Source organism: Stegastes partitus, unplaced genomic scaffold (genome assembly GCF_000690725.1).
Source record: "Stegastes partitus isolate 25-593 unplaced genomic scaffold, Stegastes_partitus-1.0.2 Scaffold567, whole genome shotgun sequence".
NCBI lineage: Eukaryota > Metazoa > Chordata > Actinopteri > Pomacentridae > Stegastes > Stegastes partitus.
The window spans coordinates 855-14,287 of NW_007578298.1; the positions used below are offsets into that span (position 1 = coordinate 855).

Here is a 13,433-nt window from a genome sequence, read left to right on the forward strand (position 1 = left end):
AAGCCAAAGACAGGATTAAAGAAGCGAAGCGACAAAACTAAAGAACTGATTTACTCTCCAGTCACATAAAAACACCCATCAAAAGACAGATCACCCAGTGTGTAGAAGGAAGACTATCAATGCTGGCAGGCAAAGAATGTCCCATTTCTCCCATTCAGTGAATAAATTCAATGAGACATTTAATCAAGTCTCTCTAGATGGGCTTGTTCTTTTGGGATGTGCACTTATAGAAATGACAAAGACTAGAAAGTATTTTTTAATGAAAACCATTTATTTCTTAAAATTTATGGATTACAAGGTTTGCTTTTATTCTTTAGCAAATTCTTTTTAAAAATCAAGTAAAAGTCAAAGTTCTCCACAGGAGACATACAGTTAACTTCTGCACTCACTTGTTCATAGTAATTCATTTCTAGTTGATCCCTTACATTTTCTTATTGCCAACTTTAATTTCAAATAAATCATTACTGGTTCAAAAAACAGTACCATCCTTTGCTGACTTTTTTTTTTTTTAACTGCTTTGTACTATAGTTCTGCTTTGTCTTTTTTCTTCCCTTGTTTCTGTCCATCGCTGGCAACACATCTGAACCCCAGGTTATCAGAGGCAGAGTCGGGAGTGTTGCCCATCCTGCAGGACACAGAATCACAACATCAGTCATTCAAGACAGCTGTGCCGAAGTTCTGTGGCTCCAGAGTCTGAAAAAACTTTTTTCCCCCCCTAATAACTCACCTGGTTGTGATTCGAGCCTTGTGATTAGCTGAACCGTCCACCGTGTCGATCCAGGAGGCACCACGCAGCACATACATCGGCCTCGCTCCGGGAAATGGTGTGGACGTCCACTCCCACGTGTTTCCCATCATGTCGTACAGCCCTGCAAGAACAATCGACATTGTGCTTGTAATATTATGAGAAGGAACAATTAACTTTCATAATGTTTCAGTTTTCTTTAACCTCACAGAGATATGAGAGGATGAATGAAATGTTTCTCAAAGCTTCGAACTCAGCAGGCGACTTCAGACTCAAGTTAGCAAAGTTTTCATACATTTCTGCAACATATTTTTCTTGTCTTTTGCTTTCAACTAAAGGCACTTTGGTTACCATACAGCACTTCTAGCATCTCATTAATATTTTACCACTAAGGCACAATTACCATAGCCGTTCTGGGGAGGAAAAGCTGTGACAGGAGAGATGCCATGGTAACCATCCTCTGCAGTGTCTCCATCTGGAAACAATCCCTAAAACATACAGAAACAACACCAGGTCATTATTACACAGCATGGTTTTTCACATAAACATGATTTTTCTTGCAAAAGCCTGAATGTCTTTCCACATTATCTGGTATTATTCACTGGAATAAAGAGTAAAGTCATTACTTTCAACCCATTATTGTTACTACAACATTTTCTAGTAGGGTCACATTAAATACAATTGTCCAACTAGAAATACACTAAAGTCATTGTAGGTTATAAAAAACAACATATATTATCCTCATAGATAGGTAGGTCTTAATTATCTTAACCATTTTGTCCCACATTTATCCTAAGAAAGTATGGAGAAATAAGTGGAAATCTTTCATATCAGACTCCTCTTCAAAGCGTTGTATAAGAACAGCAAACTGTGCTTATATTGCTGCAGTGTGCTTCATTACAGTAGACTGACCTGCCACAGGTTGGTTCTGTTGGCCTGGAACTTGTTTCCCCACGGATAAGTCCGACCTGGAGCATAACAGGCAGTAAACAATAAAATTACACTCAGTAGTACAAAGTAGTTTCCCCTCTTTCATGAAGACACTTGTCATGTGTACTATATCTATTTTAAACGCTGCCTAAAATGTACTTTCCGGTTCCTCTTTTTATTAAGAAAATAGCTCACCAGAAACATCAGTGTAAAATAAAACACAGTACTCACTTTGCTAAATGTTGTCAATCAGAGTAGATATGAACAAACCATTAAAAAAATCTATTATAAGGTAATGTACTGTAAATGTGCTGCGCTTTCAGTGTGTGAATTTGGGCCGTACCTTGCAGCCCCCCACGTGCAGCCCACTCCCACTCCTCCTCCGTCGGCAGCCTCTTGCCCTTCCACAGGCAGAAGGCCTGAGCATCGTTCCAGCTCACCTGAACCACCGGGAAGTCCAGGCGCTCCCGAATGCCTGAACCAGGTCCTGCAGGCTGAACAGTGGAGGAGAAAATGGCTGGTAAGTTAAGAGATATAAACAAAGAGTGGAAAAGACATTGTGATGACCTTCCTGAGTTGTGTCTGCACTGGTAATGGAAGCAGGTAAGGAAACTCCACCACCTGACTGTGGTAAAAAAAAAAAAAAAAATGGCTCCACACAAATCAACCATCATTTAAATGTGGAAATCAGTCAGTGTGGTGTGTGACTGGATGAGGGAGACATGAGCAGGAGTTGAGGGGGAAAGAGAAAAAACTGAAGAATCAGTTGACTGGGTCTGACACTTAAGAGGTGTGTCAGAAAAGTTCAAGGACTGGTGTCACAAAAGATATATTTCAAACCCATGACAACAAGCCTGCTCACAATGCCCTGAACATTTGTAAGGTCCTGGCTGAGAAGAACATCGCCATGCTGGAGCAACCTCCCTACTCACCCCACCTGGCTCCGTGGGATTTTTTCCTTTTCCCCAAGCTCAAGCGGGTCATCAAGGGGACCTGTTATGAAGATGTGGACGACATCAAGATGGCTGTGACGACGGAGCTGGGGAGGATCCTGAAAGAATTCTCCAGGAGTACATGACGGCATGGCAGAGAAGGCTGGGGAAGTGTGTTAGACTCCTGGGGGATTACTTCGAAGGGGAAAACTTGTAGTTTGTAGTTTGAATTTGAAATATATCTTTTGTGACACCAGTCCTGGAACTTTTCTGACACACCTTGTATATGCACTACTAATCCAGTTAGCCCCAGATCAGATGGTGGAGGGCTGTTCCAAACTCTAACCATGGGTGTCTTGAATAAACTAAGAAGTAGGTCAGCACAACTGCAATACATAAAACCCACAGCCTCACCTGTCTCCAAAACACTCGCTCTATGGGCAACCACCAGGGAGCAGACTGGACGGAAAAGATGGAAAAATAAGTCAAAAGTTACTCACAAGACAGTTAAAACGGCAGTTGGTATCCATAAAGTCTAATAATTGCTCTGCGGTTGAATAGTATGTGTGGCAGACCTTTTTATTATTACTTAAACTGTTAAAGAATCCTAAGTGCTTCAGTGGAAGGGAGAGTCTCACATGTTTATTCTCATCCCCAAATCCCAAGGCTAAAGGACCATTCACAACCCATGACTCATAAGCCTAGAGGTGTGAATGTTTGTGAAGCAGCCTGCAGAGGGATGATTCAAAGTGTTAATGGTGGTAAAACAGAGTAGGGATCTCAAGACTGCATCATAAGTAACTGATAAGTGGTGTTGGAGACCCGCTCTTCAGTTTTTCCCTCCACTCTTCTCTCTACCTATTCTTCTTCTCTGTCCAGAATGTGAAGATTTCTGTCATGTGATTTGGGGGTGACAATAAATACCTGGGACACCCCACTCATCAGAACTTACCAACATCTTCAAGAACCAAAAACAAACAAACTAACAAAAGACCTGCACAAAATCAGAGTCCAGGTGCTTTCTAGTGACACACTTAGTATTATCATCACCAGTGTTACTGAGAATCTACACAGACATACTGTCAAAAATAGAGTAAAGAATAAAAGACTGTGCAGTATTTCTTTAATTATTTACTTAAGTTCAAAACTCTAAATATTCAGTAGCATTAATGTAAAACAAGACACCACAGCACATCTTCAATAGTGAATGTTTGACGCTTTAAATGATGAAATTAAGGGATAACTGATATAAGGCTATCAATAAACTCATCTCATTTATTATTTTCAAAATGAAAACTCTGAATCCCAGTACCTCAATCCTCTGAGTGACCTTCTTCTTCAGCTCATCTGACACAAAGTCTTGAAACACAAAACTCCAGCCAAATGTCTCAGCTTCAGTTTTGTACTTCTGTGCTCTCACAAAGTCTCTGTGAAATGAAAACCAAATCAGCGGCTTTGTACTATTATTGTTTCCACTCTATACCATCAGGGTTTGAAGTGTCACTACCTGAAGTCAGCATTTGTCACTGGGTATTTGTCTATTTTGAAGGGCTGCAGCTGAACCTCCTTGGGGGGAGACTCTCCATCTCTGCCGTCGGCTGCACTGGTTCCCATCAGCATCTTTCCTCCGGGGATGTTCAGCATCTCCTCCGCGGCTGTCGGGATTAAACCCGCCTCAGGCATTTTAATACAATGTTCATATATATTTTTAGCATGTGCAGAAATGAAAAAGAGCTCTTACCCGCCACTGACAGCAAAAACACAGCAAACATCCAGGACGCCATTTTAACGTTCGTAGTTTTTATGCTAACATTCATCTGAAATTACGCTTAAATTGAAATACACATGTTTCACATGTAACTCATTTCAACAGCAGAACTTCTAAACTTCCACTTTCTGGCAACATTTTGGTCGTTTCAGTCGGACACATTTCACCGTTACAACGGTTCAACCACAAAGAGGTTCCGTGTAAAACAAAGTTCCGCTTTAAACTTCTAACAAGTGATTATTCATTTTTTCTCTCCGTGAACGACAACTTGTGTGGTTGTGCTTTATACTACACAAAGCTGTTGATTTACGCTAAATTTAATCAACGTTTTCATGTGGAAAAAAACTGAGAAGTTCTGCTGAAGTATTTGAGGAAAACTATAGGACAGTTGTATACGTTGACAGTGGTACAAAAGTATTCCGATCCTTTATTTAAAATTACAAATACAGCATTTTAAGAATACTGTATATTGAGTAAAAGTTCTACATTAAAAATGGTATTTAAGTAAAATAAAGAAATAAAGAAAAACAGATGTATTAACAGCAAACTTTAGTTAAAGTCTGAAAGTAAAAATACTGACTTGATTCCTTTGGTATACTACTATACATGACAAAATTAGATAATTTGTAAGAGCAGCGTGTTACTGAACCTTTTTTTCCCACTATTTGAGCTACTTTTTTCAGTTTTATATACAGGAGCAGCTGATAAATCTGAGGGCTCCTCACATGATTATGAGAGAGGAAAGAAAGAAGTTCTGATGCACAAATCTTCAATTTTCGGTATTTTTCCTCTAATATTTGATTTTTAGATAGATTTTAGAATTTTTTAACATTTCTTGAAACAAGCAAATGTGAGAAGTTTAAAGGTAAAACAAACAAAACACACACACAATTTGGTGGCACTGTTAGCAACTCATAAGCATTTAAATTATCCTAAATATACATTGTTTCTTGTAAAAAGCCAAATATTCTGAAAATGCTGGTTTAATCTTTAACAATGTGCAGTATTTTAAATACTTGCGTTATTATCCATTGTGTACAATCTTCATATTAAAAGTAACTAAAGCTGTCAAACTCAGGCGAGGTAGAAACTAGAATGTTTCTTCCCAATATGTAGTGTATTTGAAGAATAAAGTAGCTTAAAACAGAAATACTCAAGTAAAGTACAGGTACCTCAAAACCATACTTTAGCACATAGCTTTAATAAATGTGCTTAGTTTCTTTCCACCTCTGTATTTTGCCTTTCTGGGGTAAGACTGACATTACAGTGGGACCTTGAGTTTGTGTAATGTTCACTGCTGAAATATTCAATTATTACAATTTTCATCAGTCTGTGTGTGGGAGAACTTCATTTTAATTTTTCTGGCAATAAGTTTAGCACCTCTGCAGTTTTTAACAGTGCATATTACATGAGCCTCTGTTTGTGCAAAATCCTCAAACCACAGCCAGGGCTTTTTAGAGTAGAAGATTAGTACCAATATTTCACTGTGGGGTACCAGAAAACTGAACCACATTTATGTGACTGTACATAAGCAACATTTCACTGGCGTTCGTACATAACTGTTTGTATACCTTCATCCAGATGTGGTTCACAGCATTCACACATTAAGTCAAAAGGGCACCCAGTTTTACTTTTATTTTGCAAATACATTCACTCTTCAGAGAAATACAACGAAATCTTTTCAACAGCTGAGAAAACCTTTAATGGGCAGAAACAAAACTGAGTGGCAGAGGTCAGTGCTTTTAACAAAATCTCATAAATAAACCAATCATTTTAGAGGGACGCATTGACAAATCCATGAAAAAAAAAAATCCATGACTAGCATAACAATGATTTCTGACAGACGCTGTGATGGATGCCGAGGATGTTTATAGCGGACTGTCCATCAGACTGGGGTGCTTCAGAGTGCCGGGAGCAGGAACACGTTGACTGAACCATCAGGTAAACAACTATCCCTGTGAGCATGAGAACAGCTGCAGCTTCTTCACGTGACCTTTAACCTTTGAGAGAAGACATTCCAGCTCGCATGATCTCATCCACCAACAAGATGTTGCTGGCGATTACCGTGCTGTGAAGAAATACAAAGCAATGTGAGGAGAATGTTGAGGAAAATTTTTAAAAACATTCCACTGGTCTTGTATAATTTAGAAATGAAAAAACTTACCATGAATGGAGAAGCTGCTTCTTGACACTGTAATTATCCCATACACCAGCTTCTCCTGCCACCATTGGTTCCCCTGAAAAACAACAGGATTGACGTTAAAACAAACAAACAAACAAAAAAAAAACAAGCATGTGACTGTACATTTTTGCAGTGTGTAATGGTGTGAGCACCTGCATATTGTTGAGTGTAAAAAAGCCTAAAAACATTTTGCACTTTGTAATTCTGACCTGTGCTGAGGTCAACTCCGACTAGCTGACCAGATTCTTTGTACTCTGTCTGCAGCTTTAGCAGGGTCTCCTGTGGGTCGTAGCCAGAGTTCTGGGCCAAAACCTGCAAAGGGAGACGCAGGAAGCACATCGGTTTTACAATTTTCCTTTCTATTGAAACTTCTGCCTGAGGACAACAAATAATACTGGTAGTGCAATACAAGAGCAAGAATTTTCTGTAATGCCCAACTTCACCAAACGATAAAAGTAAAAATCCCTCACCTTGGGGATGACTAGAAGAGCATCTGCAAAAGCCTGGACTCCCAGCTGAGCTCTGCCTTTCACATTGGGCTTGTGTTTTACCAGAGCGTCTGCCACAGCAACCTCGAATGCACCTGCACCGGACACAACACTTCCTAAAGAGACGGAAATAGAATGATATTTAGTATAACTGCATCACCTCAGTGTTTAAAACAAAATGAATTACTGGCCAAAAGAAACATTTGAGGACTTTGTTCTGATCAACTGAATACATGTAGGAGAGACAAAACTCTCCTAATGCAGAGGAAAAGACCAGAGTTACTGTAGCACAGACATTAGAGGCCAGAGAGAGCCATGTTAGCATCTCTGGGTGTTCGCTGTGCAAATGAGACAAAACTACATTTCACCTAAAACACTTAATATGACCAAAATTGCATTTAGCAGTCTTTTATTTTGATCTAAATTAAAGATAAGCTGCATAAAGAGAACGTGTGCTCAAATGAGTTTGTGGACATGCACGAGTAAAAACTGGTTGAGTGCATTTAAAGACCTTTGACATAAGATTTGGATCAACAAGTCTCAAAGGGCTTCACAGGGTCACTTCGGGCTATAAAACCTACCTACAGATGATTTGACAACAATTGATGACAATAATTTACAATTTTAAAAACGGGGTTTGTTTTTATGAACCACTAAATGTTATCAAGCACATTGCAGTAAGAGGGAAAAAAGATTATGTCAAGACTACTGAGGACCCTGAATAAGATTTCAATTAGGAACACTGGTGGGAAAACAAACCAATGCTGGATTTTCAAGCATGTTCCAATAAAATGTTCTATTTAAGCCATTGAAAAAGGTAAATAAAACAGAAGCACACCCATTTAAAGTGTCTTACCATCTTCAATGGCGTTCTTGACAGCCCGCAGACCATCCCTTACTGCATCTTTGATCTGTGTAAGGGTGTGTTTGTTGGGTCCCTTCACCAGCAGGGTAACGGAGCGAGGATTTCCACACTTCTCAATAAATGTGTACTTCTCCTCTCCCTGCAAACAGCATCGGAGACAATTATAAATCCTGCCTAAATACAAAATATATCATCTCTGTACCCTTAAAGCAAGTCATGATGATTATTTAACATTTGTTTTTTTAAGCATAAGAGTCAACGAACATACCCAGAACACAGATACTCACCAGCGTGTGTTCATAAACCAGCCCAGCCTCTCCTAAGCACTCAGGTGTAAGGTCATCAACTGAATTCATGGCAATGCCACCACAAGCGAGAGTGAGCCTGCCAAAAGGAACAAGTGAGTATAATTAAATTCCTTGATGTGATAAATGACTGACGGAAAAACATGACATTATGAAAAGGCACAATCTTCCTGTACAAGTGTCTATTTCATGATTTCAACATATAAAGCTGAGGTCTAATCAAAGTATTGCATCTATGGCTCTTTGACAATGAATTTATCAAACATTCTTAATAAAAGTTGAGCATGAAACGTTGCGCTAATGAATGTATCTTTTCCAAGTTGGACTGTGCAGGAGTCAGATTGAAACTTCTGGTTACCGTTTGCCTGCACAACACAAAGGCAAAAACTTGCCCGTCAACTCTCATGTAGACATTCAATCAAGAGGTGCCAAGTTTCCTTGTTGTTATGTAAAATGCACCCTGTGTGTCTCACTAAATACCAATTTGTTCTTTCCGGAATTGCGAGGAAACATCTTATGTAAAATTCATCATCCATCAAAATCTGCCAGGGTCCTCCAAAAGCCCAAAGTCTGTGACTGTCCACATTGCAAGCATGTCAGCAGTGCATGTGCAATAAACAAATGGTGCTCAAAACAAATGCCTGTTATAAGGAGACTGTGTAAGGAGATTCCTGGACAGCCCACACCTTATACTTTACCATTGTACTTGAAGTAGTGGCTGCCATACTTTGAAGGAGCTTTGATTTGCACACGTTCTCCATTAATGGAGCCCAAACACACAGTAGGAAGTTCGAAATTCTCCAGAAATCCTGTACTCAATACACCTAAGAAAAACACACTGCTACAGCCCAATCTGTAAGTAGCTACTATGTCCAATAAAACTGCCCTGTTTGTTTTACTGTGTTTGATATGAGAGGCATTGTGACCATCAGCGTATACCTACTGTATTATAAAGAGAACTGCATATGTGTCCGCAGTCCACTTTTAAAATCCTCATTAGAGAGCACACACTGACAAGGAAAGCATGAACTGGCCCTAATGTTAGCAGCTTGTCTGGAAGCAGGAGCAGGAGTCTGGTTCGATGGCCTAATCGTTGATGCTGCTTTAGCTTGTAAAGCTGAAGGGTGCTCCCTTGTGGCTTAGCAGGGAAAAAAGGCTAATGACAACATGAAAGCTGTGCAGGTAGTCACAGTTCTGAGGGTAACGACAGTAATAGTCGATAGTTTATAACAAGTGTGTTTTGTGCAATTTTCTACTAACACACGTCTTTAAACATTTGTTAAGTCACATATTTCAAACTCTTGTCAGCTTTTTCTTGTTGCAAATACTATAGTAAATTCTGCACAAGACCTCACCCCAAAAAACTACAACATCTCAATCCAATAGAGTTTATATATATTTGTAACATTAAATAATGCCAATTTCTTACCTCTCCATGTTCCTCCTCTTTGCCCGGCGCAGAGCAACGATGCCTTCCTTGGCGAGGGCGTCCAGGGAGAACGGGTCAATACCCTACATCAGGCAGAGAAAACACGAGAGTAAAACTTCCATTTACGATCATCCAGTACAGAAATAATTTACTTGTGATTGTTTCAGTGATGTAAAGATTATTCTGATCCGCTGAATACATGTAGGGGAGGAATAAACTCTCCTAATGCAGAGGTACAGATCAGAGTTACTATAGCACAGTTATAAAAGACCAGGGAGAGCTACGTTAGCATCCTTGGGTGTTCACTGTGCACCTAACAGAACCAGTGAGGCCTTTATTTTAACATAGAACGGTTTGTGCGTTTACATAGAGCACCTTTAAGTAACACAAACCTGACTTCATTGAGTCTGATACATCAGCTATTTCCATGTACTTTTTCTGGACTCATGTATGGCCTCAGTTTGGTGTGACCGGCAGATGTGCTTCTTAGAAATGTTGCATTGTAAAGTTGCTTCTGAGCTAACTACATCGATACAAGCCTGCAGTTATTCTAATACAGCTTTACTCCTCTTTCAGCATACCTTCTGGTTAATGACGACAAATCCCTTTTCCCCGTTGGGACAGACTTTGTTTTTCAGGGCGATGATCTTTTGCACACGATCCTCAATGAACTTCCTTTCTGCAGCCACAAGCTTCTCCCTTTCCCCTGCGCTCTTGTAGAAGAAGCCAGAGTTGACCTCTGTCTTTTCATACTCCAAAGAGACGTTGCAAGTCAGCACGTAAGCATCCTCCACCCTCTTCTTCATGTCTGGGTGCCGAGCGCCATGGTCCAGCACCAAACCTCTGATCAGTCTGATGAAGAGAGAAGCAGAATTTAGATTTCACAACAAAGAAATGAAGTACCTTTCGTTCAACGTCTGTTTCAAAACTCACTGTGTGTCGCAGTCGGTCTTGTGCTTCATCTCCATGATTTCCACCATGTACAGGTCAATGGGTTCATTGGGTTTAGCGATGGCGAGAACAGCATCTACAACAGCCTGCAGACAGACAATTTGATCATGATCATCCCAAAACATCACAAAATAATAACAGCATTGAACAGCTGCACCCAGCACCTTCTTCAAATACATATATGTGAAAGTTGAAGCTACTATATTAAGAGTTCCTTGTTTGGGTTATCTGATGAAGTAAGGCCTTTGGTCTGTGGCAACTTGTAACATTTGCCTTTAAGATGTCGAAGAGGTGAACAATTTACTGAATGTTACAGTGACTAAGAAAGCTACTTGGGGCTGTAGACTAAATGCTGAGCCTCAGTTCTGCATACATTGAGCTCTGTTTTGTCATGTCTCACCTCAGTGAGCAGGTCTGCCAGCTCTGTGTGGACCTTGGTCCTGAGGGAGGTGCGTGCAACGTTGATGAGTGTCTCTCTGTCCATTTCCCGAGTCACTTTCACATCCTCCAGAACAGCCAAAGCTTTCTCTTTGGCTGCCTCAAAGCCCTCAGCGATGATTCTGGGATGAAGACCCTGCAGCACAAATGACAGATTCATGCATTCTAGTGAGATTCACTTGCAAAATTGAACAAAAATTCCAAACAAAACCACCACATGAATAAAATGGCTCGTCATAAACAGTGCTGGTGATGTTAAACTCTGAAGTGTTTGTGTTTTACCTCTGATACGTAGAGATCAGCCTGCTTCAGCAGTTCCCCAATGATGAGGACGTTGGAGGTGGTTCCATCTCCTGTGATGTCATCCTGCGCCGTGGCAACCTTAGCAATCAGTGACGCTGTCGGGTGCTGAATTTGCTGAAAGAGAACCAGGTTGAGGAAAAAAAATTAAAACGCAATAGCAACAAAAACAAAAGCACATTTGTCATTATAGCAGTGATCCATTTCTTTTTTTTTCCTTCCAGAGATTACACCAAAGTAAGCGTCTTCTAAAAAACATGTCCTGACTACTTTGAAAAGCTGGAATATTAACCTTAAGTTAAGATAAGTGTCATTTGCAGCACCATATACATGGAAGTATTCACACATTTGTGGGCACACGCTGTCCTTTGTCATAAATCAAAAACTTAAATCACACACATCCTAATGTAAGCAGCACTTTTTCAAATGTAGGCATGCTCATTACACGAGACACTTAAAGCTTGATGGTCTGAGATTTGACGCTGTTAACTTTACTCAAACAAATTAGGAGTTTTGTGGACTTTTAAGTGGCAAAGTTGATATTGTACTTTGACAAACATAAATATGTTCAACACATGTAATTATTAACATTAACAACAATCTAACTTTACACTGTTTATACTGCGCCAAACTAAAAAAAAATCCAAAGGACATCTGTTCAGGTGTTAAATGCCAACACAACAATTTTCTAGTATTTGCTGCCTCAAGCACAAAGCTTGACTAAAACAGTCTTGCAGTTTTATTTATTTTAGCTTAGTTTTAACAGCTATATAAAGATTATTCTGATCCGCTGAATACATGTAGGGGAGGAACAAACTCTCCTAATGCAGAGGTACAGATCAGAGTTACTATAGCACAGTTATAAAAGACCAGGGAGAGCTACGTTAGCATCCTTGGGTGTTCACTGTGCACCTAACAGAACTAGTTAAGCCTTTATTTCAACATTATATGTACTACTGTTTATATCGTGACATTAGAACACAGGCTTGAACTGCATCCACACACATCAGGGGTGTGGTCACACACATTGTCACTACAAAAGGCACCACAATTAGAACAACACGGTTCACAGGCACAGAATAAATGTCTCATCTCACAGCTCAGCACTTCCTTACCATCTCATGTAACAAGACGTTTCCATCTTTGGTCAGCTTTATGTCTCCTGCACCAGACACCAGCCTGCAGGTCCAAACAGCCACACAAGGGTTAATGTTAACAGGGCAAAGAAAAAAAGCTGCTTCACTACAACCTTCTGCCGGCTTGTGTGCAGTTTTGAATCAAGAACAGAAAGTTTTTACACTGTCACACCTGGTCCATACACGACAGTGGGCCGTTTAATCACTGACATACAGAGATTATAACTGTTAGCTTTTATTTGCAGGATTCATTTCGTTATTCGGCTCGCTCGGCACCAAGTAGGAACAAACATTAACGTGTTGTCAGATATCAAGTCATTCAGTCGCTAACTAGTCCCACTAGTTAACGGTAAAGCGGAGTTAACGAAAACTTTTTGATTCAGACTTCCGCGTTATTTACGGGAGCTTGTATAATCTGCTAGCCGGCTGATGCTAACATGCTAACGTTAGCTCGGCGGTTGTCAAATGGATGATGACGATGACTGGGCAGGGCAACGTGCGCCGGGAAAATCCGCTAAGCACAGGGAGGCCTCGGGCGAATTAAACTGTGATTTAGTTGATACTTTGTAAAAACACACCGGGGGATTGTCACTTCTCAAACACACAGACTCGGGCGGTGCCAACATGCGACCTGCGCCGTCAGTCTACCGGTGAATTACGGCTAATGTTAGCCACTTAGCAAATTTAGCATAGCACGCGTGCTGCACAAAGGGCTCCGGCGGCACTCACATCTTCATGGTCCCCTTCGGTCCCAGGTTGCTCCGCAGCACGTCCTGCAGCCCCCGGGCGGCACTGATGTTCACCGCCAGGGCGGCCTGGGCCCTGGCCACCTCTGCTTTTGGGTTCAGCGCTTTTACGGCAGCCATGGCGAAGCAGCACAACCAGCGAAGTAAAAGTAGAAAGTCTCGCCGGCAGGAGTCCGCTCTGCTCGGGCTCGGACGCTCTCGAAAGGGGAGTCGCTTTC

General features: G+C 40.7%; 2 protein-coding genes across 2 annotated transcripts; both read right to left on the minus strand.

Moving 5' to 3' along the window:
* Nucleotides 1-497: 497 nt before the first annotated feature.
* On the minus strand, nucleotides 498-4,535 carry sumf2 (sulfatase modifying factor 2). Its single transcript, XM_008288586.1, has 9 exons — nucleotides 4,349-4,535; nucleotides 4,115-4,262; nucleotides 3,920-4,034; nucleotides 3,022-3,066; nucleotides 2,019-2,169; nucleotides 1,658-1,713; nucleotides 1,149-1,233; nucleotides 728-869; nucleotides 498-625 (listed from the first exon to the last, which is right to left on the minus strand). Exons 1-9 carry the CDS (start codon nucleotides 4,422-4,424, stop codon nucleotides 523-525), a joined length of 921 nt encoding a protein of 306 aa, XP_008286808.1. The 5' UTR covers nucleotides 4,425-4,535; the 3' UTR covers nucleotides 498-522.
* A 1,456-nt stretch (nucleotides 4,536-5,991) lies between these two features.
* On the minus strand, nucleotides 5,992-13,433 carry cct6a (chaperonin containing TCP1, subunit 6A (zeta 1)). Its single transcript, XM_008288587.1, has 13 exons — nucleotides 13,199-13,433; nucleotides 12,449-12,512; nucleotides 11,316-11,450; nucleotides 10,996-11,169; nucleotides 10,578-10,681; nucleotides 10,226-10,496; nucleotides 9,645-9,727; nucleotides 8,198-8,294; nucleotides 7,902-8,049; nucleotides 7,028-7,161; nucleotides 6,767-6,869; nucleotides 6,540-6,612; nucleotides 5,992-6,443 (listed from the first exon to the last, which is right to left on the minus strand). The coding sequence occupies exons 1-13, from the start codon at nucleotides 13,333-13,335 to the stop codon at nucleotides 6,371-6,373; spliced, it is 1,596 nt and encodes a 531-aa protein (XP_008286809.1). The 5' UTR covers nucleotides 13,336-13,433; the 3' UTR covers nucleotides 5,992-6,370.

What these genes read in the sequence shown, in the direction of transcription:
- cct6a (XM_008288587.1), bottom strand. Translation starts at nt 13,335, where the DNA reads ATGGCTGCCGTAAAAGCGCTGAACCCAAAAGCAGAGGTGGCCAGGGCC. An exon ending in TGGCAGACCTGCTCACTGAG is followed by an intron (nt 10,682 to 10,995) that starts GTGAGACATGAC and finishes GTCTGTCTGCAG; the next exon opens with GCTGTTGTAGATGCTGTTCT. An exon ending in AAGAGGAGGAACATGGAGAG is followed by an intron (nt 8,295 to 9,644) that starts GTAAGAAATTGG and finishes TCCTTTTGGCAG; the next exon opens with GCTCACTCTCGCTTGTGGTG.
- sumf2 (XM_008288586.1), bottom strand. Translation starts at nt 4,424, where the DNA reads ATGAATGTTAGCATAAAAACTACGAACGTTAAAATGGCGTCCTGGATG. An exon ending in GTTTTTGCTGTCAGTGGCGG is followed by an intron (nt 4,263 to 4,348) that starts GTAAGAGCTCTT and finishes TAATCCCGACAG; the next exon opens with CCGCGGAGGAGATGCTGAAC. An exon ending in GTGACAAATGCTGACTTCAG is followed by an intron (nt 4,035 to 4,114) that starts GTAGTGACACTT and finishes TTCATTTCACAG; the next exon opens with AGACTTTGTGAGAGCACAGA.